At 45.4% G+C, this 26057-nt stretch overlaps 1 protein-coding gene across 2 annotated transcripts in view; it reads right to left on the bottom strand.

The window, feature by feature from the left end:
• Positions 1–26057, bottom strand: part of SRGAP2 (SLIT-ROBO Rho GTPase activating protein 2) — a 62519-nt gene that overhangs the window by 34760 nt on the left and 1702 nt on the right. For both annotated transcript variants that reach the window (XM_009074872.1, XM_009074871.1), the window contains exons 2-5: positions 18807–18969; positions 7747–7809; positions 4676–4891; positions 4169–4297 (exon numbers count right to left, since the gene is read on the bottom strand). In XM_009074872.1, coding sequence (XP_009073120.1) covers positions 4169–4297; positions 4676–4891; positions 7747–7809; positions 18807–18969 — 571 coding nt within the window. The remainder of the gene's footprint in view (positions 1–4168; positions 4298–4675; positions 4892–7746; positions 7810–18806; positions 18970–26057) is intronic.

Genomic DNA, 26057 nt, shown 5'->3' with positions numbered 1-26057 from the left:
ACATTCTACCCTTACTTTTAGGGGCTCTGAACAAAATGAAGACACTTCCAAAATCCTTACATAACATCACTCAGAGGAAGAGGAAATCAAGGCACTAAGGTACTGCTGGAGACAGAAGACAGAGGATTTGGATCATCTACAAACATCTCAATAATTCCACCCAAAATACAGAAAACTGCTTAATTTAGAGTACTTCAGGAAGGAGGAACATGACCTATGTCCAGGGACATCCCAGGCATGAAAACAGAGTCATCCAAAAACCAAGCAGCCATGGGTTGGGATGATTTCACTGCTGGGGTGAAACAGAGGAGCAAAAAAACTTTGAGGCAGAAAGTGGTCACGGTCAAGAATTTCCTGGCTATGGCTGACACCAAGATGATGTCACTGGGAGACAATCAAGCAGCTTCATCTCCACCATGGCTGCAGAGCCAAGTCTTCATGTTTCAGAGGGGAAAAAGGCTCTTTTCATTAGCTGATCAGAAACAGCCTGGATTTTTCAGCCATGGAATCAAGAGAGCAAGAAGGAGCCCACCTTCTTGGAATTACAAGCAAGATTACATACACTAGGAGAATATCCAGAAAGAAAAGAAAGAGACCATCTGCTTGATTGCTGAGCTGCTCTGTAAGCAAAATGCACATGAAATCTCCTCCTCACCCATCATTTGGGTCTCATCACTGTCATTGTGTGCAAACACACAGATAAAAAAAAGAGATAAAAGGGGAAAAAAGAAGGAGGGGTTGGGGGGAGAGGGAAGAGAGAGACTACTGGACCATTCCCTGCTGTCACAGGGATTCTGCTGCTGGTTGCTTGGCTCCTCTGCCAACAAGCTGTGGCAGGTGTGGAGCCTTGTAAAAAGAGCTGCAGTTGCTGGTTGGGCTGGAGGCAGAGAATTAAAGGACTTTGCATTCAATCAGAAAGAACAAAACCAGCCAAGGGGAAAAAAAAATTAAAACAAAAGAAGCCTGATTGAGAATCTGCACGTGTGGAGGCAGCCTTGGATGGAGAGCCACTCAGAGCTCAGTGCAGCCACGTGGGGAAAGGCAGAGCTGGGCCAGAGCTCCAGCCTGGATTAGGACCAGCTCAGATTTAGCAGCTCCTTTCAACAAAATGGTTTAGGTTGGGAGGAACCTCTGGAGATCATCCAGCCCAAACCCAGGCAGGGTCACCTAGAGAAGGTGACACGGGAACGTGTCCAGGTGGGTCTGGAATGTCTCCAGAGAGGGAGACTCCACACCCTCCCTGGGCAGATGTTCCAATGCTCTGCCACCTCCATGGGAAGTTCTTCCTCACGTTGAGGTGGAAGTGGTTTAGTTTATGGCCATTGCTCCTTGTCCTGTCACTGGGAACCACTGAGAAGAGCCTGTGACCACACTCTGACACCCCCTGGAGATATTTGGATGGATGAATGAGATTCTCCCTCACTCTTCTCCTCTCCAGACTAACCAGGCTCAGCTCCCACAGTCTCTTCTCATCAGAAAGCTGTTCCAGACCCCTCAGCATCTTTGGACCCTCTCCAGTTATTTCCTCCTCTTGTCTTGATCTGGTGATGAAACACCATCCCAGCTGTGGGCCAGGAGGTCGTGCAGCCTCCCAGTGTGACCAGTTGGTCCTCTCTGTTCTCCTCATCTCCAGTCTCATCCATTCCCAGAAGGAAGAGGAGCTGCTGCACAAGAGGATCACGCTGAGGGGACTGGGAAGCCAAGAGGGAGTTGATCTGTCACATCCCACTGAGACAAAGTGGTCTGGCTTTGTACCAAAGCCAGAAACCACTTCCCAGCTCACACCCCCACTTGAAGAAACCTTCAAGTTTCAAAGTCCAGAGTTCCATGTCTGTAATGTCCCTCCCTGCCATCCCTTTTTCTGGGTTATATAAATGTTTGATGGAATCGTTCTCAAAGGAAATCAATTTTTTATAAGAATTTAATGATCACTCATTCAGATTCACTTCCCAACGTGACAGCTGATTAACCCTTTGCCTCGTAGCAGCTTTCCAACAGCCCCAAAATAGAAGATTTCAAGAGAAAAAAAGGCCTTTGCTTTAAAAGGCAATTTCCATTTGGAAGGGAAAGGAGGAGATCCTGGAGGAAACAGCACTGGAATACCTATTCCTAGAAGAGCACAGTAAGCTCTGGGACTCACACACACACGTTTTTATCTGGGTTTTTCAATCCTGTCCCAGTGACCCTTTTATAAATATGAGTTAATGCAAACTTCCCCATTACTGTAATATTTCATTAGCATCAAAGAGCTGCCTCAGTCCCCAAAGTCAGGAAACTCAAAACTACTGGGCTATGTCAGGAGCAATTTATTGCTCTGAGCTCTCAGTGAAGAATTAACTCCCTGTTATCCTTCCACACACACTGGAGAGGGAACACCATGAGCAGTGTAAACGTGACGAGTTTAATGCTGTTTGGCCTAACACAATCTACTTGTGAATAACTTTGAAGATGACTTTTACATTCTATTTCAGAATTCACTATCACCCAAGGATTAAATGGAGTCAAAGTGTTACAGCCTGGCTGAAAAAAATCCCATTTTTATTTAAGTCAGACGGTTCAGATAACCATCACTGGTTCTAACTGCTAATTTTTGAGCCTTCAGGATCAAAGGCATTAATATATCTGTATTCCCTGTGTCTGAACAATGAGATAACTCAACTCCATCTCCTGTGCTCCCAGACAATCCCACGTTTTTCCATGCCTCCTGAAAACAGGGCAGATAATACTTTGAGTTTCAAACTGATGAGGATTTGTAATGTGGTGTTAAATTGAGTGCTTCAGGGGGGTTAGCATGGGCTCAGCCAGAGCCACACTGGCTCCTCTATAAGAACAGTGACAAATCCCTGGACTGATGTAGTTTGGCTCCTTGTCTTGCACCACTGCTTACCATGCCCAGAGATAGCTGGGACTGTCCAGGGAGAGCAACACTTCCTGGATCACCTACATTTGTCATGTACTGCTTAAAACAGCTCATGGCTGTGCTTAAAAATTGTTATGGGCTTATGAAATCCAACTGGATTCTTCACTCTGACTGATCCCAATGCACTCCTAGCACACACACAGCTCAGCCAAGCACATGTGCAGGATTTGGGGGAGGACTTAGGAGAAAAAACTAAGACAACTGAGTTAGGCTGATGTCAGTGAAATTAATCCCAATCAACGCTGCAATATAAATATATATACAATAAGTATCATTTGTTAAAGAACCAAGACCACACAATTAAGGTTGAGCAGATCTTAACCCAAACAGGTCTCCTAAAAAGGCAGCAGGGATAAACAACCCAGTTGCAGCAATCCTGCAGAACATGACACTGGGAAATAACAGTATTTTTCAGGCTCATCTCCCCCTGCCAGGCCTGACCTCCACGGGACAGGTTTAAATCAACACCTGGCAGGAGAGCACTCCAGGAGAGTTCCTCATCAGCTGAGCAAATGTGTTCTATAGGCTGCTAGTTATTGTAAGAGCTGAGTAATTAATAGTGAGCTGAGTGCTCTTTACTGCCTGTGTCTAGAGACACTTGTGTTCATTACTCCCTGCTCCGACAGAGCAGCTCCCTCCAGGCTCTGCAGCTGAGTGTTTCCAGCAGTGACAGCACTGGGAAGGTCTTGGCAAATGGAATGGGATCCAGCAACAGTCACTGACCCAGACACAACGTGTGCAGTGCGTGTGGCACTCGAGCTCTGCAGGCTGAGGGGGAGTTACCTCCCTGTGAGCAACCTCAGCTTTCCTAACTGCCTTGTCTGAGTGGTCACAGAGCAGAGATTTGGGGTGGAACTGATTTCCTCTGAATGCTGAGGGGCTTCAAATATGCTCTCCTTGGTGAGCAGTGACAGGACCTGAGGGAGCAGCTGGAGCTGTGTGAGGGGAGGTTTAGGTTGGATAGCAGGAGAAGGTTCTTCCCCCAGAGGTGTTTGGGCACTGAACAGCTCTCCAGGGCAGTGCTCAGAGCCTGGCAGAGCTCCAGGAGTGTTTGGATAAGACCCTCAGGCACAGGGTGGGATTTTGGGCTGTCCTGTGCAGGGACAGCAGTTGGACTGATGATCCCTGTGGGCCCTTCCAGCTCAGGATAATTCTGTGATTCTATGTATTTTTCCAAGCAAGTTCAAAGCAGCTTTAGGAAATACTTTTGGCCTCCATTACACTTACATCAATGAAATTAGCACTTACATCAATGAGATCAGACAGGTCATGGATGTAATACTTGAACACTGAAGCATTGGTGGCTTCCAGGGCCAGCAGATACTCATTTCTTGCCTTGATTGCCTTCAGTCTGTTTTCTGTGTACTTTGCTTGGCGCTGAAAGAGAACCACAAAGAGAACACAGTTTAAAAAGAGGTGCAGGAGGCACAGCAGCACCCTCAGTAACACCAGAGAGCACTGAACCAATCTGCTCACACAGGGTTTGTTCATTTGGATTCCACTTTTATCATGGCTTAAAATGTAGATTAATTATTTAGATGTTTTTAAGCATTTCTATACTAGACAGCTTTGGATTCGAAGTATTCCCTTAAGACTGTGGGTGAGTGAGGGAAGAATGAAGGAACAAGGTGAGTTTATGAGGTTAAGGCCCAGCTCCAGCACCACCAGAGTGGACTTGGTCCTTCCAGAGCCTAAATCCATTCAAAAATAACTCCTCCCCTTCTATTTGCTTGAACCTGATGAGTCTGCAAGTACCTTCTCCTTCATCTTCTCTATCTTTTTGACAGAGCTTCGCCGAACGTGTTTCTCTTCAAACTTGACATTGGATGTTGAGTCAGGGGAACGTGGAGTTTGCTTGTCTTCCTGCTTCACTGACTTCCCAATCTGCTTCTCCTCCTGCTTCTCTGCCTCCTTCAGCTTGCTCTGAGCACTAATGCTGTCAGCATTGTACATGTGGTAGGTTTTCATAACCTGCAGGAAACGACAGAGATGCAGTCAGAGCCCAACAAGGCAGAGCTGGTGGTTAGTCTGAAACATCTCAACTGGAAAAACACTCAGGGAAATTTCCCAGCTCACAAAAGCAGGACAGAAGAGGCAGGAACGAGTGTAGCTCTCAAAATGAATCTGAAATCAAAGTGGATTATTTTGCAGCTGCTGCTTTGTTTAACTTTGGCATGTGCCTTCTTGTACAATCCAATAAAGGAGGCAGGAAACCCAAAAAAAGATCCTGACTAAATCCAACCTCCTTTGCTACTCAAAGAAAATGATATGCCAGTGTTGGGAACGAGAGCTTTTCATCAGCAGGTAAGGTTTCAGAAGGGATGCCTATCAGTCTTTCATCTGGATGAATCAGCCCTTTAAACATCCCAAGTCTCCAGGAACTGTATGTAAATCGTGTCTCAACACAATGACTGCAAAGGCAACTCAGGTTCCACTTGTTTAAAGCAAATTTGGGACATCAAAGTCCTTGTGCTCACCTTATGTAATAAAAAATACTCATAAAAGAATGTGGTTCTTTTCTTTAGGGACGACCTAGACACTACACTAAATGGACAAGTTCTATTACAGCCTGTTTTTTATAAATAAATATAGGTAATTATCCCCCCAAAGTTGCAAACCCACATTTGCTTCACAGGATGTTCATGTCTAGCTTTGTGTTAAGAAACCAGAATCAAAAAATCCAAAGGACATGATATATAAACCAGGTGTTTTCTCCACAAATGTAAAGCAATTGAAGCCACACTAAACCAAACTCTTCTGGTATCATTCTGATAGGGGCAAGAAAATGCAATTGCATAGTCACCCCAAGAGTGTCATTCCAGCAGTGAAGACATCACTTGCAGGTCATTGGATTTATTTCAGCTGAAAAACAGTTTATACCTTATTTCACCTACTCTGCACCACAACACAACACCATTCTACGTAAGTAGGACTCATGCTCTCTCCCTGCAGTGATCAGCAAAGCTCCTCAGATATAAAGAGACCTTGGATTTAAACATGAAAGGGAATGTGAATGCAGCCAGTGCTGAATAATTTACACACAGGCACTTCCAGCTCCTGCATATGCTCAAGACTGTCAAGCAGGGGTTTATAATAATAGATGCAAAGTAGTTTCTTTTCCTCTATCCCTCAAAGTGGAACTGGCAGAAAGCAAGAGAAGCAGAAAGAGAAATCACAGCTGTAATGGGTTTATCAGCCACAGGCTCTGCCTGCCCCAGTCTGGGGACACTGGGGGCTCACTGGAGGCTGCTGAGGGCAACACTGGCACAGGACAATTCAAGACAAAAAATTACAGGGTGTAACAACCCCCTGTGTTTTAGTTGTGTGGACAAAGTAAAGACTTGCACCCACATCGTTTGGCCAAAATCAAGGATTCTGCTCATCCATTGGGTACAAAATCACTGAGGCTGGAAAAGGATCATCAAGTCCAAGCTGTGACCTATCACCACCTTGGCACCAGAGCAGAGCACTGAGTGCCACGTCCAGTCAAACACAAGAGACACAGAGGTGGAAGTATTTCTCAAAGTACCACTAAATTTAATCCCTGGTGAAATTGCTTTGAGTCCGGCAAGAAATGTCCTTTAGTATCACCAGATGTGGTTTTTCTAAAGGCAAAGGAATTTTTTCTGGTGAAGGGACAGTTTAAAATTGTGCAGCAGAAGGAAGGAATCACTAGATTTTGAGTTCTCAGCATTGACACTAAAAATCCTCAGTCACTTTGTTTGTCAGAGGCTGAATGCTGGAAATTCCTCCTTCCAGGGATGGAGAAATGATCAGGACTGAGGATTTGGCTCAATGACCTGTCAGAGCCTGGCACAGAGAGGGGATGATGTATGTGTGTGTGAACACACAAACTCAGCCACTTCATCCCTGCAGTGCCAGGTGAACTTGGATTAGAAACCAATCCCAGTTCCTCAAAGTCTGTGTTTAGAGAGAGATCTGAGCTCTTCCTCAGGATCCAATCCAAGGACATGACTCAAAAGCTGCACCAGATGATGCCCTCAAATAATAAATAATTTCTAGAGCAGGCAGTGTTGATTAGTCTGAATGTTTGCCTGTAATGGCAATGAAACACTTCCCTTCCACACATTTTATTCAGATGAATATTTCACGGAAACCCCAGGAATACTCTACCATTTCATCACCAGGTCAACACTCTATGGCTTGAGCAGCATCCCTGGATCAACTCTTGCTAGAAAAAGTACCTCGGTGTCATGACCCAAAGTCTCAGGAAGGAAGGACAAACTAAAAGACATTTTGAGTGTGCAAGCCATGTCTAAGTTCTGCTTTTAAAAGAGAAGTAGCTCAGCAACAGCTGCAGAAAGCAAAAACTGAGTCAAACAAGAGGCTTTGCCATTCATCTGTGTGACAAAAGAAGTCTCCAAGCAGCACATGAACTCTTAGGAGTTCATTCCTCCTCCCTCCCCAGGCAGTGGCTCTTCCTTGGGGTCTCCAGTGGATTTCCTGAGCAGCAGAAAGCACTGATGGAAAACTGTTACTCTCAAGGGAGTAGTTTGCTGAAGGAGTCGAGGAACAAACTGGTAGCTGAAGCCACGTGCTGCTCTCTGCATGTTCACACCACACAAACCTGAGCATTCCCTTCTCTCCTACTCTTAAAACCATCCCTGAAGGTGAGACCATTGAGGAGCCAACCCAGAACTGAAACCACATAAGGCTAGAGTGAAAAAAAAAAGGGATTTGTGGTGCTTTAGAGATGGTGAACACAAACTGCCTCGAACTGCAGAAACTGCAGGCACTTATATCTTGGTGGGAGAAGTCAAATTTCCTCCTGCCTGAAAGGAGGCCAAGAAGTCAGTTGGATTTACCGTGTAGAGTTCATTCAAGACCTTCATCAAGTCTTCCTGGAGCTGCAGTCCCACTTCCTTGCTCTGCAACAGAACAGAGAAATGAAAGTTAATTGGGGAAGATGGGAAAAGGTGACGGAAGTGAGTGCGGAGCATCCCCAAATCATTTCAGCCCAATTAAGCACAACTATTTATGCTGGCAAATCTAATCCCTGCCCAGCCCAGAGCCACTTAGGGTCATGTTGCACCAACAGTATTAATAAACTGAAATGTTCCATAGGCACAGTCAGAAAAGCTTTTGAGTATGAAGATGGAAATTTCCAGAGAACTTGAGGTTTTCAACCTTCAAGCCTGAAAACACAGATTTGCCCATTTTAGCAGCATCAAGCAAGACTGGGGATGGAGGATAGGTTGGTGTGGAAGCTGGAAAAGGCAGGATAAGGAAGGCAAGACATAACAAGGATAACTTTGGTCAGTTTATGGGGTTTATTCAGTCGCTGCCTCCAGCAGCGTTTGCATGATGGAACCTTCACGCTCTGTGTCAGGAGTATGTTCTATCTACTGGGTCAGGCAAATGTGATAAATTCAAGATTATTTATGCCTCCAAAGTTACAGGAAAAGATAAAGAGGTAATGCAGACAAAGCCACTCTTAAACCACCATTTCTGCCTAGGAAGGCAAGATTACACTACACCACGAGGAGAAAAAAAAGGCAAAACCCCATGAATGTAACTGATAAATTCCAAAGCCAAAAGAGAAAGATTCCACAACGTAAATTTAAATTGTCCTTTTCTGAATACAGTGCAGTTCAGCAGTGCTCAGAGTGTGTTTAAGCTGGAAGTGGTGATATTTCAGACTGTGTCTGTGTTTTGTGATCCATTCAGACCTGGCATCGCATTGTTGGCAGCACCATGGGATGCACAAACATCCATGGTCCAATCCTTCCCGTTTTCCATCATTCCAACCCCATATTCCTAGCCCTGCTCCCCAGGTGGGTAGATGTGCTGCTGGAAAAAAGCATCTGACACAAATGCTGACAAAGGAGAACATCCTGCCTTGTGTGGAGTCTCTGATTTACAGCAAAGCAAGAAGTTGGTGATCCCCAACCTCCACCCAATCCCAACTGGTCACTTACACCAACCTCCAAGGGAGTTTGCAGAAACACATCTCTAGTTTTTCCACCTCTGAAAGCAGAAAAAAGCTGAAGCTGCTGCTCATCACTACAGACATAGGTTGTAAAGGTTTTTTTCTGCCTTTCCCTCCACATGGAGATGATTAATGGAAGTGACTGGCTGGGTCTGGTTTAAAGCCTGAACTTTTCACACAGAAGGAGCTTTTCAGCAACACTCTGCTGGGGAAACTGCCTGGACCAGCCCAATCATCTGCCTTTCACCCAGCTCTTTTCAGCCCATTTGCTTATTCCTTGCATAAAATTGCTCATTCACTGTACAAACTGCTGAAGCATCAATTATGCGAAAGAGATTAAAATGAATATTTTAATGTATATTCAGGTTGGAGAAGAAAAGAAGATGCACAAGTGCCAAATTGTCAAAACACAAACCTCTTTGTGCTTCCAAATGAGCTCTCAAGAAAGAAGCTGCTGGATTGCTGGACTGGAAAAATCCTTCCATTAAGATGAAGGTAAGATAGATCACAGGGGCCACGAAAACAAGAGCTGTGCAATGATTACTGTTAATGTAATGCTGTTCCTGCACTGATTCCACCAAAAAAGAGAAAAAAAAAGGTTCAGAGGAAAAAAGCTGAGCTAGCTGACCTTGATAAATGAAAATACACTGGAGGAAAGCTTGGGGAAGCTAGAAGAAAATGGTTTAGACACTAGAAAAAGGTTGTTGGCTAAGTGCTGTAGAGGGAGGTGGAGGTGATGCACAAAGAACTTCCAGAATTCCCAGGGAGTTCAAAGTGCAGTTAGAGTAAAGGCTGCTGATCCCAACTGCTGCCATAGAGGCATGAGAGATTCCAGGACCATGCTGGAATGTGGCATGGAATTACAAGTGAAATGCACATTAAGGAAAACCAACCACAGTCACAAACATCTCCAGGTACCTCAACATCAAATTCCATATCATGCTTTGCAGAGGCAGACCCACTTTAGAATGAATCTGTTTGCAAGCAATTTTCCAGGAACAGGCAATAAAGAGAAGAAAATCTGATCAATTGGCACAGATAATAATACCCTACCTGCAAGTAGAGTCCACCTGACCTCTCAAAGGGCTTGTCCAACAGAATCTTAGCTCATCTCCACTAATAAACTGTATGTGCATGGGCAGGGGAGATCCCCCAAACCTTGTCTCCTCATCCCACCAGAGCTAAACACTTCTCCTCCTGATGATGGAGCTGGATAAGCATCACTGATGCTCCTGGAAGGTGGCACAGCATGGGAACCACCATGGGCATGGAGAGGGCAGGAGACCTGCAGCTTCTCACCTGTGAAGTGAACAACACTTCCCTTCCCTCTGCAAATCAGCAAAACTACCCACAGCACCCAAGGAAATCCTATGAGGCTGGTGACAGGAGTGCCAATTGCATCCTCAATGCTTCTCCCTCCAGCTGCCCTTGCCCTCAGCCCAGAGGAGCTGCCCTAAGTGTGTGTGAGCACAGACACAACCACACACACACTCACACGTGCACACACACTCCTTTGTTACCACAGGGTGCATCTGCACCCTGTGCAGAGCTGGAGGTTGCTGCCACCCCTGGCTGGAACATAAATTCCCAGCACTCTGTGCCAGCTTCTCAACAGCCTCTTTGTTCCAGCTCTCCTCCCCTCCACCTCCCCTCTAATTTAATCAAGATGTTTTTTGGGATCTGCTGCAGGACTGGCTGGGCTGTTCCGCATTCCAACAGACATTAACGACTTCAGCTTCCAAATATTTAGGGGGGGATAATAAATAGGAGAGCTGAGGAATGCTTGTCAACATTTCATGCCCTGCATCTCAAGGCCCAGTGAGGTCGTTCCAGATCTGATAGGAAAGATGGGGACAGCTTCAAAACAAACATTCCGCCGAGTTCACGAGGTGCCTTCCCTATAAACTCAACCCCAGCGAGGCAGGAAGGGCTCAAACCATCAGTGGGTGAATGTGTAACACACAGAGATAAGAGATTTTATCAGATATGTTGCCTAAAATTCTGTCAGTCAGGGCCAGTGGACCCCAAATGTGCTGGTTCTACAACCACTCATGAACAAGATGAGCTCTCTCCACCTTCTGTAAAGCAATAATTAAATATACATAGGTGGAGAACACTCCATATTCCCATGTTTTGTGAATCAACAGAGGGAACTGGGAGGCAAGTGGAATGGGTTCTTGCTGTGAGCAGTGAGGAAATGGGCAGAAGTGCCAGATCCCTTTTTATTCGTTTGAATCAATGTTCCAACACAGTATTTATTATGTGTTGCTTAAATTCTGCTTAGGAAACTTGTTAAAGACAAGGCTTGCCAGGTAAAGTCTTCTAGGCTCCATGGAGCACTTAAATAGAACTTGCTAATTAAAGTTTAGAGTTCTTTATAGGTAGATTCTATGTCATTTTTTTTTTCCTGCTCAATCCTGCCTTTAACTCCTTCACAGGCAATAGCAAATGTGATCTCATCTAAACCATCCACAAGCTTCACTGGGTAAAATACTCCATCACCAGCAGCAGCTCAATCCATTTGTTATGAATACATCCCTAATTTTACAAGGATATTCCCTCAATGAGGCCTGTGACCCACCCAAACCTGGGTAAGTGTCATGCAGATTTCTCCCAAAATTCCATGGATAAAGTGTTCAGCCACTCTCAAATGGCCCTTCAGAGCAGGAATTCTGTACAGACTCCTTCCTAAAGCTTCCAGCTCTCCAGAATTTAAAGAGAAGCTGGAAAACAAAATCTGTGTCACCTAACACAAATGCCTATTTTGGGTGAGAGAGCATCACTCCCCAGTTTAATGATGCATTATGCACTGGGCAGTCATATTTAAATTAGAGCTGCATTTTCTAGCTTTTTCCACCGTTTCACTAGTGATTTGTTCCCCCACCATGTCAGCAAGAAGGAATTTGCCTTCTCACAGCAGAATACTGTGCTCTGCAAAGCCATTCCTACACTGAGCCTTGTCACAGGAGCTCCATTTCTTCTCCTTCTTGCAGAATTCCATGCTGATCCTATTGAATCTGGGGCTTCAGGCACTCAACCCCACCAAACCAAGCAATTTTCATTCATTCTGGCTGTGATCCAGCTGTGTTTGCCCTCCCTGAAGGAGCCACATGTCCAACAGGCTTCCAGAGGTGGCACGACCTACCAGCACGTGGTGGAGTCCTGGAACATGTTGGAGTCATGTTCTGCAATTCTGATCACAGTTTTCATGCTCTGCACAGCAGCTCTGTGCTACCAACTTCCTCTTAAATCCACTTTCCAAGGGCTCTGATGTATCTCTAGGAAAAACCAACTGGAGAGATGAGTCAGAGGAATGACCTGGAGTGTCACGGAGCTCTCACCTCATTTCTGCCTGACCTGGATTCACACCTCAGAGAAATCGAGGTGATCACACACTTCTGTGGTGAGGGACAGGGGAAGCATCCAGGAAATTAGAAAGAAAGAAAATGGAATAATCACAGATTAGCTTCACATTAAATAGGGCCAAATGCAGAACGTCCATATAAGCAGCAGAGACATTTGGACTTATCATAGAATCCCAGAATGTTTTGGGTGGGAAGAGACCTTAAAGCTCATCCAGTTCTACCTCCTGCCATGGGCAGGGACACCTTCCACCTGCCCAGGTTGCTCCAAGCCCTGTCCAACCTGGCCTGGAACACTCCCAGGAATGGAGCAGCCCCAGCTGCCCTGTCCAACCTGTGCCTCAGCACCCCACAGGGAACAATTCCTTCCCAATATCCAATCTAAACCTACTCTCTTCCAGTTTGAATCCATTTCTCCTTGTCCTGGCACTTCATGCTCTTGTAATGGACTTGATGATCCTTATGGGTCCCATCCAATTTGAGACAGTTTATGATTTTAACATACACTGTAAAACTCCTCCAGCAGTAACCTTTGGTGTTCAGGGCATCACCAGGGCACCAGGCTCTGGTGGCATCACTATCTGCCTGGGCACAAGGTGCTGGCAGTGAAACACAAACCATCCCTCCCCATTACAGGTGAGGGAATCAAATCTCTCCCTCGGGAGCAGATTTACACAGTGCTAACTCAGATCTAAGTGCAGCACATGAATTATTTCACTCCTCCGTTTCCCCTTTCCACCTGTTCTAAAAATAAGCAGGTAGGAAAAGCAGGTTTCATTTCCCCAGGGAGAAGTGTCATTTCACAAGAGGCCTCTGTCTCCTTTAATTTTGGGGGAAAAAGAACTGAATATCACAATTTCCTGAGGCACCTAAGGCAGAGGAAGATGAAGTGGGTAAGGATGCTAGAAAGGATTTAGTACATACACACCAACTCTGCACTTCAGTGAGAGTTTTACTATGGCATTTGGAATGTTTATGTATTTACAGTGGGATGGAAAAATACTTTCCCAAATGCCCAGCATTTAGCCAGCACAGTTTCTTTCATGTGCATGGCTCCCCCCTGGGTGGTTTGTCACACTCTGGTTCCAATGCAGCAAGGGAGACACACTGCAGCTGTAAAGTAGGTCATAGCAAGCACAGACCCCTTAAGAGAATTAATAATTCTTCTTCCTTGATTACTGCAAGGCTTTTAACCAACTCATTGTGGATTTTCCATTTCACATCAAACACCCTGCAGTGGACTAGTAGATAAACTGGGTTGGGTTTTTTTTTTTTTTCCCCCACCATCAAAAGTGTTAAACGGGAAGCGAATTTCTAATCCTCAGTTTTGTTTTCTTGATGCCTCACAGGGTTTTCTGCCTAGAAATATCCCACATTTAGTGGATACAGCAGTGCAAAGGAATGCTGAGCTCTCAAGGCAAGATTTGTAGGACAATCACTGCTCCCTGTCCCTGGTACTTGATTCCATCCATCCTGGCCTGGAACACTCCCAGGGATGGAGCAGCCACAGCTGCTCTGGGCAACCTGTGCCAGTGCCTCAGCACCTCACAGGGAAAAATTTCTTCCTGATACCAAATCTAAAACTCCTCTACTTCAGCTTAAAGCCATTCCCTTTTGTCCTATCACTCCATGCCCCTGTGAGGCACTTGTTGTTTGGATCTCCCTTATCACAGACTCATAGAATTTTAGGGGTTGGGATGGACCTTAGAGATCATCCCAGCCCCAACCCCTGCCCTGGGCAGGGACACTAGATCAGGTTGCTCAAGGTTTTATTCAACCTGGAACAAAACACTGCCAGGGTTGGAGCAGCCACAGCCTCCCTGGGCAACCTGTGCCAGTGTCTCACCAAAGAGGACTCTATTCCATCTGGAGCAGGTGGAGAACAGGGCAGGAAGGACCACTGCTCTCAGCATCCCAGGGAGCATCCCAGGGAGCATCCCAGCTCAAAACAGAGCAGAAGGTGTGTGTTTAAAGCCAGAAGGACCAGGCAGGTGCTGGTACCTGTCCCAAGGGCTCTCTGCACACACAGAACCAATCTGCCTTTCTGCCTATTAACCTCTCCTAATTCCTTCACAGTTTGGTCAAATCCACCCAACTGCAAAGAAATCAGTTTGTTCACAAACTGCTCCAAGTCACTGAGGCTTCCACAGTCCGTTCATTTTAAAAGATGATTTTCTTCCTTACATTTGAACAAGATTATCAGGCTTTGAAATCTCAAAGAGACAACGGAGAAGGAGTGATTAAAGGCACCAAATTAAAGAGGCTGCTGCTCCAAAGGCTATACATGTATAAATAATCCCAAGGGATCCCACTCAAAAGATACATCTGGAGGCAAGAAAAGCTGATAACTATGCAAGAAGCAGAAAGGTTGTACTGTGCAGAGAAATGAAGGGTCAGATTAAAGAGAGGATGACAGGGGAAAAGGGAAAATCAAAATAGGAATCGGCTCAAATGGAAGAATATTTTGAACACATATATAGAGAGACCTAGAAATACAGAAATAAATAAATAAAAGGGCCACGCTGAAGGAGGATAAGCAGGAAGAAATCAAAGCAGTGCTCCCCACAAAGGAATGAAAAGGAGTGTGCAGGAGAACAGACATCAAAGCAGGATGATCTTCCAGGAGAGGGAGAGGTGACCAGAATAGCAACACAGGGTGACACACAGGCCTGAGAGTTCAACCTCCTACAGAGCCCAGGGCTAAATCATTAACTGCTGGACAAACAAGAACACATCACCTCCTTCCCAAGGTGTAACAATTTGTTATGAGGACAATTCCATCGGTTCCCCCCTGGTTTGACTTGCTCCAGAGAGCAGTTATTTCACCATTAATCTTCCCTTTCCTTTGCAGGAGCACAGAATTGCACTGACACCATCCCTGGGGTCAAATCCCAGATCCCCACTGACACCACTGGGATTCACTCCCAGGACTGCTACAGCAGCAAGTCCCTGGTCGACAGCATCTTTGAGTGAGATGTAGAAGTGATCCCTCAGGAGGAACCAAAACAAAGGGCACAGAAAGAGGACAGTGCTCCAGGAACACCTACAGCTCAGGCTGGGTGTTTCCACCAAGATCTAAGCCCATGTTTGGTGCAGCCCCAGTGCCCAGACACAGAAAGGTTTTGCAGCAAACACATCCAAGAGGCAGGAAGAAAGGGGCTGATACACACTGCTCATCCAGCAGCACTTCAGTGCTGGCTTTGGCAGCAAACACAGCTTCTCTTATCAGCACAGATACCTTTGAAGTGGCTGGCAAGTCTCCATCCAACACTCAAACAATCAAGACCCTCCACATGGGAACAGAGCCCTGGAGAGGGATCTCTACACCACAAAACACAGGCAGAGACACTGTGAACCACAGCCACAGCCACACAGGCTTCCCAGGACACTGCAGATCCAAGCACTGCCAAGAGGAACCCGTTGAAAACCTGGGTGTAATGCAGGAACAACCACTGGAATTTGGGAAGTTCACTGATTTTAAGACAGCAACTTGAGAGAAACCCATCAACACCTAAGCATCAGCACTGCTGGGACCTTCATGTAATGGTCCATGGGGTCCAAGAGTGAGAATCTCAGCCTGAGGATTCCTCTCCTCAGTCACCAGAAGAGACAAACCCCACGTTGCCACCACTTCTGCTGCTGGGCTGGACAGAGAAGGACCTGGTGTGTCCATCTCAGGCTCTGTGCTGCTCCAGCTGCACCACAACCAGTTCCCACCTCTTCCCCTGCATTGCCTCTGCTGTGAGGATGTGTTTCCTCCCCAGCACAGACCTTATCACAGCCATCCAGGCCCTTTGCTGCCTCCAGGCTGGATTACAGCTGCATGTTGTACTTAGATCTTTGCCTGAAACCTCTCTCCACTTCACACAGTGGGAGATACAGCGACTCAAGAGTTTAGCAACAAAAGGGACCTCAAGGACATCCTTTCTGTCTTGCCTGTCATTCCCATCTTACCTGCTCAATCCCAGAATGACACAAAACAGCAATCTGAGACAGCCCTAAATTATACATGGCCCAAGAAAAGGATCTGATGCCTGAGGATTTTGTTTCATCTGCCCTCAGCAGATGAGGGTCTCTGTATCTCTCTGTATTCCACAGCATCATTTATAACCCAGTGAGTAGCTCCTAAATGTGAGTTATTAGATCACCTCTAACCAGCCTGACACACAGCTAACTTTTTTTTAGAAGCTATTTTCCAAACAGAAGGGCAAAAAAATAAAGTTTCTCAAGACTTTCAAATCACAGTGACCTTGATTTTAATATGAAACAAGGACAGAGCTCCCAAACTACAACTGGCAGCACAATTCCCAACCCTAGAATTTCCAATGCAAAAGAGTATATCCCAAGCTCCTGTGTTATTTCTCTGACATGGCTTGGCTAACGAGATCTTTGGAGAAATGACACAACTCTGCTGAGCTGGAGCAGCACAGCCATTCAGCAATGCCCTTCAGAGCTCCATCACACTTGGGGTTGGATTGGGATCTCCAAATTTGCCTTCCACAGCTCCATGGAAGGGTTTGCAGCATGGCACAGAGACATTACCTGCCAACTTAGCCAAATTTCTCTATTTATCAGCCTGGTAAGAGAGGAGGCAACTTTTGTTTTAACCACCCAGCACAAGTGGAATAGTAATCACTAGTAATCAATACCTGTTTTGGCCTTCAGCCAGGTTGGAATTCCTGGCAAACAGGCAACAAGCAGTTGGAATTTAGCAACAAACACCTTTTATTTGCAGGAATTAACACAGAGTTTGCCCTTGGTCTGTGAGAAAGAAACCAGAGGTGTATTTTGTTGTTGGTTTGTTGTTCTTACTCAAGTCCTACTATCCAAAATAAAAGTATAAACATGGTTTTACCTTGTTCTATAAGGGGCTGAAAATGTAGATGGCAATTTCCAGCCAAACTGGGATAATATCAGTTTCCATGTACTACTTTGCTGAGGCATTTTCTGGCCACCCTGCTCAAGTACAGCCCTTGTTGAAATTCAGTGGGGAGATTACTTCTCCTTTGGAAGGATTAGAGGAATTGAAGAGTAACTGCCATTCAGTAATCCTGTGTAAGTATCTAATCAACCATAATGTAATTACCAGAAAGTTTTAAAAGGTCAAAAAGGCCTTTACTTGAAAAAGAGAAGATTCCTCCTCTGCTTGGGCAATGACTTAAATTAAGAAGTGTAAGAGAAACAGGATGTAAAAGTTGAATATATTTTTCATACCCCATTAAAAGCTCCAGGAAGAGGCAGAGGACAGGGAACACCACACTGCACCTGCACTGGTTTTCATTCCTCCACAGAAATCAGATGACAACACACACAAAAACCTGCTGCAACAGAGCAAACAAATCCTGCTCTCCAGGTAACACACAAGATGCTGCTCCTTCCAGTGCATCTTGACATGAAATACCACACACCATATTGAGCATTGTTCATTTTCTAGCAGCCTAAACAAACTGCATTTTATAGACTCTATCAGTTAAAGCAATACAGAGAGGCTAAGAAACAGCTGAACACTTTCTCCTGAAGAGATCTCAAAAGACCACCAAGACAGCATGAAAAGCCAACAAGGTCCCAACTCCTGCTGACTCCCAAACAGGTTTTAATTTGACACACACACTCACATGACTCTTTTAATCTAAAAACTAACACAGAGGGCAAAGAAAAGACATGAAAGTAGACTACAGTCTTTTTATCACAAGTGCTCCCCTTCCATTTCTCTCACAGAGGTGTTGGGATTTGGGGTGAGATGCCACAAAATAGTCTTTAGAAGGCTCAAGTCCTTCTGTAACCTCCTTCCCAGGCCTGGCAGGAGGAGAAATAACTCCCCAAGCTCATGACACATTGCAAGGGGGTGTGGAGTGAGGGGAGAGGAAAGGCCTTTCCAAGTGAGAGCTGCAATGATTTCAACATGTTAACCAGCAGATGTTCCAGCCATCAGCAAATCTCTGAAGGGACCAGACATTAGCACTGAACAGCAGTTTCAAAGCCTCCACACTGTGTTTCTTTAACTGGAAGAACAGATTCTTGAGAGAAAAACCCTCCCACACTGTCCCACCTTTCTTCCCAGGTGCAAATCAAGGGGAGAGAAAGAGGACAAGGCTAACAAAAGAGACTTGAGCTTCATTTTCTCCTTATTCCAGGACAATATATCCTTTTGTTATCCAGCATGGTAGGAATTCCCCCTAATATTAACAGTAGTTTCTCCTCCATGACATATATAATTCTGCCTTTAGAGAGCTATTCTTATGTTCAGAGTTGAAGACCTGAAGCATTTCTGCTTAATTAATCAAAGTTTTAACATCCACACAAAACCGTGAGGACGTTAAGAGGAAAAAAAACATGGCCTGAATTTAGACCAACAACTGACCACATGTGGTTAAATCAGCCCAACAAATCTCAACTGACCACATGTGGGAAAGCCCTAAAATACTAAAATCCAATCACTGAAGAAATCCAAGGTAAGTCAACCTACAAAGAGGAAAAAAGCCCCAGGTAACACTGAATTGATCCATGAGAAGTGATAGCTGGAGGTGTATTTTAGAAGCACCAAACAGACATGTCAGTGCTGCAGCTCTGTTACCTTCTTGAAGAGTCTCCCTGAGTCCTCGCTGACCTGGACAAAGCGTGGGATGATGTTGTTGAGATAGATGTCACTGAGGGTGGTGTGGTCTCTGCTCTCTCGCTTCACCTGATTGAGCAGGAGGTTCCAGCAGTTCACTGGGGACAGCACGTTCTGGTCCTTCCTGTAATGGAAACAAAACAGAAACAACTGGGTAGGTTACCTGAAGTGGATCTGAACCCTTTCTGTTAGGATGCTCTAGAAATGCTGAAATGCAGCTATGGAGTGTGTGGATTTGCTGAGAGAGAGAACAGACCTCAATTACCTTTCACTCCATGGCCATGTGCTTTTGTCCCCCCCAGCAAACAGACCCTGCCAATGCAGTTTACACTGTGCCAAGTGTAAGATTGAATTCCTCCTCTGAATCCAGGATTTAGTGACTAAATCAGTGCCTGAGGGACAGCGATGGCTCCAGTGTCTGACAACAGGTTTCACAGTCCTGTCTCCAGCACTTGGGACTGAGCCACAAAAAAAAGATTTCAAGCACCCAGTTAGCTAAAGAGCACCTGCATAGGGAACAAAATGGGGTGTTTTGTGGGCAAACCAAATTATCTGAAAGCATCTCTGTCTGTCCTGAGCCAATGAGACAGCAACAGCCACACAACAGGCTCTGTTTTCTCCTCTTTGAACTCTCTCCACCTTATTATGGCTGATGCACTCTGCACCCTGCAAAGAAGCAACACAAAGGGCAACGAGGCGAGATGAGAGGAACCTCAGCTTATCTGGCTCAGCATTTCATCTGCTGAAAGGAGTAAGTCATTTCTTAGGGCACCAACTCATCCTAGATGAAAGCAAGGATGTGATAAGGGACCTCCCCTGGTCCTCCAGCAGTGCTGGGAACTCACAGGTCCAGGTGGAACCTTCATTTACTTCTCTCTGGGTCTGTTTATCATTTGTTTACAGCACCATAATATTTATTGTAGGAAAGAGTAAGTCAGCTCTCTGGGGCAAAGCCAAAGCTCTCCTTGATTATTGTACGTGACTGTATCGGATTTCTCCTCTCTTAAAAGAGAGGTGGTTTAATTTCCATTGGAAAGGGAATATTCTGCACTTGAAAGGACACCAATCTCTGCTGCAAGAAGTGTCTGACAGCAGGAAAATGGGAAAATTAAGCCAGGGCAGAGTTTCATTACCCTTCTCATGACATCCATCCATGGTTGGATTTGTGGTGCAATATGGATAGTTTTAGATAAAGGAGAAGTTTCAGAACAGCTGATCCTGATGTTTCTTTTTTGTTCCTTAAAAAAAAAAAAATGAAAAGCTCAGGAATGACTCCAGCCTGTGATCCTGACTCTGCTGCAAGGTTTGGAGTGTGTGTTTAGTGGGAGGAGGAAGGATTCTGGGCTTTTTGAGTAAAAGAAATAGAAAATAAACCATGAGAAGGCAACAGATTTTATTTCGAGACTGTTTTCCTTCACACTCCAATGTCCTGCACTGCAAATACAACTCCAGATGGAATGATCCCAATGCAGAACTGCACAAGGTTGAAGCTGCCAGATGTTGAGCTCTATAAATCAAATCATGCCCTCATCTGCAATCAGTGTTTGCAGCACACTGCTGGTTCTCTTAATATGCCAGAGAGCTAATTAGAGCCTCTGAGACCCAGATAATAGAGTTGGGAACCTCTGGGTGGTGACCAGGCTGCAGGAGCTGTGTGCTCTGACACCTGCTGAGACAGAGAGAAGAGCTGTACCACAAGAGAAGGTGATACACACATTAAGGGGTTTATTCTTCCACAAAAGAGAAGGCAGGAGGAGGAAAGGCATCTCCAGAGCTCCTCCAAGCAGCAGCACTGGGCTGGAGGTGTACAGGACACCTGAAGAGCAACCACCACTGCCAACATTTTTCAGGGAGCAAACTGTGTAAAATGCTATTGGGGATGGCTGTAAAGAGAAGGTTATGAAGGACAGGACTAAAAGGCGTTAAAAGTTGGTTGGTTTTCTCCTTTACACCAATGCTATAAAAGCACTTGACACACTGAGTCAGTATTTGACCTCCAAAGCTGTCAGAGCTGCAGCAAGTGAAAATTAATCAACTACCATAAAGGCTTTGGGAAGGAACAAAAAAACTCAGACTCTCCACCAGCTGACCTTGTCCTAGCTGCTCAAAATCCTGCCTCAAAATCCCTAAGAGCCTGGTACTGCTCCATCACTGTGAGCTATCAGTCCAACCCCACCACGAGCAGCTTGTGAGCCACAAGGACTAGGAGGTGTGACCAAGGGCAAGAAAACAGGCAAAGGAGCAGAGAGCAGGTACAAAAACTTTGCTTCCCAAAGCAAACTGAAGCACCAAGGGAAATCAGAAGAGATGCAATAGTTAACTGGACAATTCCCAGCTGTCCAGGCTGCCCTACCACAACACCCCAAGCTATTCCAAGGCAGCACATAGCAGGAATACCAGGAGCCCATGAAAAGGCTGGTGAGTAAAATCACTGGTGTCTAATGGCGCCAGATGGGTTGTTGACACACTCCATGTGGTTAGACATGAAAGGCCATCCTGCAGGAAAAAAGAATCCCAAGCCCACATGCTTCCAATCCACGAGCAGGATTGTCACCTTGGGGATGCGCAGGGAGCGCCCCGAGCTCAACCTCAGGCAACCACAGCTCTGCACACTCGGAGCTTTCCTTTAAATTCCTGCCATTTCTTGCTGCCTGGTGGCTTCACTAACCCCTTCAGTGCCTTGCTGAAACCATCTCTTGCTTTGAACAGGTTCAGTGTTTTCCCAACAAAGGTTTGACAGGAAAGGAGATGCAACTTCTCCACGATTTGCTAGCGCTAATTGTCCCAGCAAACAGATCATGCCAGGCCTTAAGGCAGAAATGAAACAGCAAAGGAAAGAGGCAGTGACTTGCTTCCAACCTTCCAAGTAGCCTTTCAAATTACACACACGTTAAGTGTTCAAGCTCCTCCAAAAACACGGCGTTTTCCAGGGCGGAACACGGCCACAGTTTTCACAACACAGAGCAGAAGTTCTACAACTGTTTACAACAGACCCTTTTGAATCGTAACCAGGAGCAGATGGCAGAGGCAAATTGTGATTTTCATTAACCATTTCAATTCTCAAAGGAGCTGGCAAATGGAATCTGCTTCCAGTTTCGTGTCACCACAGAGGGAGGGATGGAAAAGGGAAGGGAGAGCTGCAGTAGGGACTGGTGGGTATGGCTGAGAGTGAGCTCTGTTTCCACACATCCTGCAGGATCATGTGCAGCCTGAAGTAGTAAAACTGATGAGATCAACCCAAAACTTCAGGATCTGGAGATGAACATTCCCAACTGTTTCACTCCAACTTCCCCTCGGAGGAGGAGGAGGAAAAAGATGCCAAGATCCAGGTTTATTTTGAGCACTATTTATACTCCTATAAAGATGGTGTGATGATAGTGAATCTGGAGGGTTTATTTAGGTTAGCCTAAATTACAGCAGATCCCAACAATTGGGGGTGTCTGGGAGCAGGAAGAGGAAGTTGTGCAGAGATTTTTAAGGAACCACAAAGTATGAAGCTCTGTGGTTTCTTGGGTGTTATCTTGATCGGGTCCTATGCAACTCCCACTTCAAAGGTTTCATGCTGGTCTCAAAAGATCAGAAGGGAAGATTGAGCCCCAAGTATCTGAAATGTCTTAATTAAATTACTCATTCAGACAAGGAACTCGCAGACAACCCAAGATTTATCTGCTTTAAAGCAAGTGGGAGAGAGCGACAGACGCCAGAGACACCGAGTTGGGCACTCCAAGGGAACAGCAGCAAAGTTATCTTGCAGAATAACCTCCCCACAACTAGACTGAAATATAAAATGACAAAATAAATAGCTGATTCAAAATTACAAAATCAAAACCCACATCCACAAAGCAGGAGTAGGAATATTGGCTTTCCATAAGGAGTAGAATACAAACCATTGATTTTCCCAGCTCATGGATCCCTGGCTCTCTGCATTCAAGGAGGTCACTGAATAAATGAATGTTTTATGCTTAGAAAAACCTTCCAAATGCACAGAAAAACCCTCCAAATGGTGCTATTTGACAGACCCCAGAAAAATAGGTGCAGGACTCAGCTTCACCAAAAAGAATCGCAGGACAAAACAGCCTAAGACAATGTTTCTTATAATGAATAATAATGAGGATAATGACAATGTAGTTGAAGCCACGTGACCCAAATGCCTTTGTCAACACCTCCTTCACAACCTGCATCATCTCTGCTCCAAAGAAATCATTTCACTTTTAAGATAACCAAAGCTGAACTCTGCAGGCTGCTCATTCCAATCAACCTTGGATTTTCCCTGACACAGCTCAGTGTTAACTGCAAGTTTTGAGAATTACAAGCATGGACATCCATGCTGCTCCCTGCCCTTCTCTTCCAAAAGATTCCAGTTATGAACATCTGTTGTTTACAAGTGCTCAGCCTGAAGGTTGCCAGACTTATTCTGCATCTTCTACTCGAAGGCAAAGGCTGCCAGAAAGCCATCTGAATTTCATGCTGGGATATCCTGGACATTCAGCTCTCCAGCTGACAATTGCTACTCAGTCTCCTGCTCCCAAAGATTAGCTTGATTTAAAATAGGGCCTTAAAATAGCATTGTCTTGTCTTTTTCTTTTTTTTTCCCCCCTTTGTTTTCCCCCCCCCCTCCCCTCCCATTTTCTCTGTTGAAAGGAATCACTCAGGATTTGCCACGGGTTTTTATGTTGTTAACTGATGACTCGAATAGGGAAATGCCTCTAGGCCAAAAATCACATGAAAGAAGGGAAATGAAGGTCTCAGGGTGTCACTGCAGTGGGGCTGGGGGTCAGACCCATGCCCAGACCCCCCAGACACCAGCTCAGGTACATGCTCTGATTTACCTTCTACACAAGAGACCTTTAGTCAAGGAGATCTATAAGCAGCAATGACTACACCAAACCTGTGACTTACAAGCTCTTGTAACAACTAGAGTTAGACTTTTGGGCTGTGAAATGCCTTTTTTCCCCTCCAGTCCTTGTGTAGGGATATTTGCCAACAGGCACTGAGAAATATATACAATATATAAACCAAACATATAGATTTGATGATTATTCTCTTGACTAGACTGTTCTAACTGAAAGAACATTTTTGAGAGACAATAGATCAAGGGAGATCTTACAGTCATGGCAGAGTGGTTAAAAGCAAGGAAAACCTGGGATATATCCAACTGCCATCAACTTGTATGTCACCTTGGCTAAATCAATCTGTTCTCCTTCTTCAGAGGCATCAAAGGAGAATAACACACACACCTACCCCTGTGAATCCTTCTAAGATGCTCCAGCGAAGCTTCAAGCTGAGCACTATGCGAGGACCATTTCAGCCCATCCCAGCCACACTCAGTTTGCTGTCAAGACCAAACCACCTACATTGTAAAATCCATATGGGAAATTCTCCTATGGGGAAAGGCTGAGAGATTTGGGATTGATCAGCCTGGAAAAGAGAAGACTTTGGGGTGAACTAACTGCCCTTCCAGTACCTGGAGGAGCCTGCAAAAAGGATGGAGAGAGATGATTTACAAGGGCCTGGAGGGACAGGACAAGGGGGAATAGATTCAGATGGACAGTGAGAGGGTTTAGATTGGATATTAGGAAGGAAATCCTTCCCTGTGAGGTGCTGAGGCACTGGCACAGGTTGCCCAGAGAAGCTGTGGCTGCTCCAGCCCTGGGAGTGTTCCAGGCCAGGTTGGATGAGGCTTGGAGCAACCTGGGCTGGTGGAAGTTGTCCCTGCCCAGGGCAGGGGGTGGAACTGGATGAGCTTTAAGGTCCTTCCAACCCAAACCATTCTCTAACTCTATGAACACATTTCCACCTGCCCAGCTCAGCCTCTGGGACAGCCACAGCTAACAAAAATACACCCCTTGCAATGCCTTTTCTAGAAACCTCCACACCAGCCTGTGCTTCACACTGCTCTTTCCTTGAAGCCTGTGCTTTTTCCAGCCTGGAGATGTCTGGTGGAGGAAGCCACACAATCCAATTTCAGGGGTCAGACTGAAGCCTCCTGCCCTCGATGGCATTCCCTTAAACGAACACAGGCAGAGCAAGTTGGCAATTACATAATAGCTGGAGAATATGAAAGCACATGCAAATTACAGGGTGAGTGCCTGACAGATTTCCTCCTTGACTGAGCGTTATGAGATCTAAAAACAGCCAGTGACATGGGGAGCAGCACTGAATGATATGGTACCTTCTGACATAATTACCAGGTTAGGGGAAGAGGAGCCTATTACTGTGTATTTATAGGGTCAGGGCTAGGCAATTACAGCCCAGGCACCCGCCTGGGCACAGCTCTCAGACCTGTAATCCCAGGCTCCCAAGGAGAGATCTGATGGTTGGCTTTGATCAAATGGTCTTCTGGGGGCTCCCAATGAGATTCCAGCTCCAGTGTCTACATGAAAGATACCAGCCAAGATAAGTCTCCAGATTCAGCCAGAGCAGTGCTGGGGATAGGTAATTATCATTAGAATTGCTTCCTTACTGATTCCTGTGGTTTTCTGACACATTTCTGATTGTTACAGCCAGCAGATAAATGACTTAACAGCTACCAGATGGAGGAACCCAGGCCAGACAGCTCTACCTGTGACCAACACTGCCCACAGACACAGCAGCCTCAGAGCTAGTGCTGTTTTCTTCTCTTACTCCAACTCTTAGCAACTTGTACATTTGGGACTTGTAGGGATAACATCTTCCATGAGCCAGGGACTTTTCTGCCAGGAGCTATCTGCTCCTAATGTAAGTGAAATCAGCACTGTTAGCCCTCTCTCTGCAAAGCAAAGTGAAGTTGATGCTTAGGAACAGGTTCCAGAGTATTTTGGGCAATGCCCTGCACTTGACCTGAAAAACATCACATTTAATTCAGGAACTCAAGTTAAAGCTTTATATGCTGATAAAATCACCTCTCCAAATCAGGCTACACTTCACAGCTAAGGTATTTGAGGTCAGTTTTGTCCAGGTACAGCTTTATAAAGTCTATCCGAAGTGCAAACAGCTCAAAAACCCAGGGCAGGGGTCAGTGAGGAAAATGCATTAGAAGAAAAATCATTTAAACCCCTGAGCATGAAGTTTTAATTGACATCAAATATGACAGCATGGAGGATTCTGCTCAACTATAGTCAAAACTTCCACATTCTGAACTCTAAATCTCCCAAATAGGAACTTCCATGCAACTCTCCCAACACTGGAAGCTGAATACAAAAGTGTTTCTGCTGGGATGTCTCATATCATGGA

The sequence above is a fragment of the Acanthisitta chloris genome, unplaced genomic scaffold (genome assembly GCF_000695815.1).
Source record: "Acanthisitta chloris isolate BGI_N310 unplaced genomic scaffold, ASM69581v1 scaffold12935, whole genome shotgun sequence".
In the NCBI taxonomy this organism is placed as follows: domain Eukaryota; kingdom Metazoa; phylum Chordata; class Aves; order Passeriformes; family Acanthisittidae; genus Acanthisitta; species Acanthisitta chloris.
This window is presented reverse-complemented; position numbering and strand designations above follow the sequence as displayed.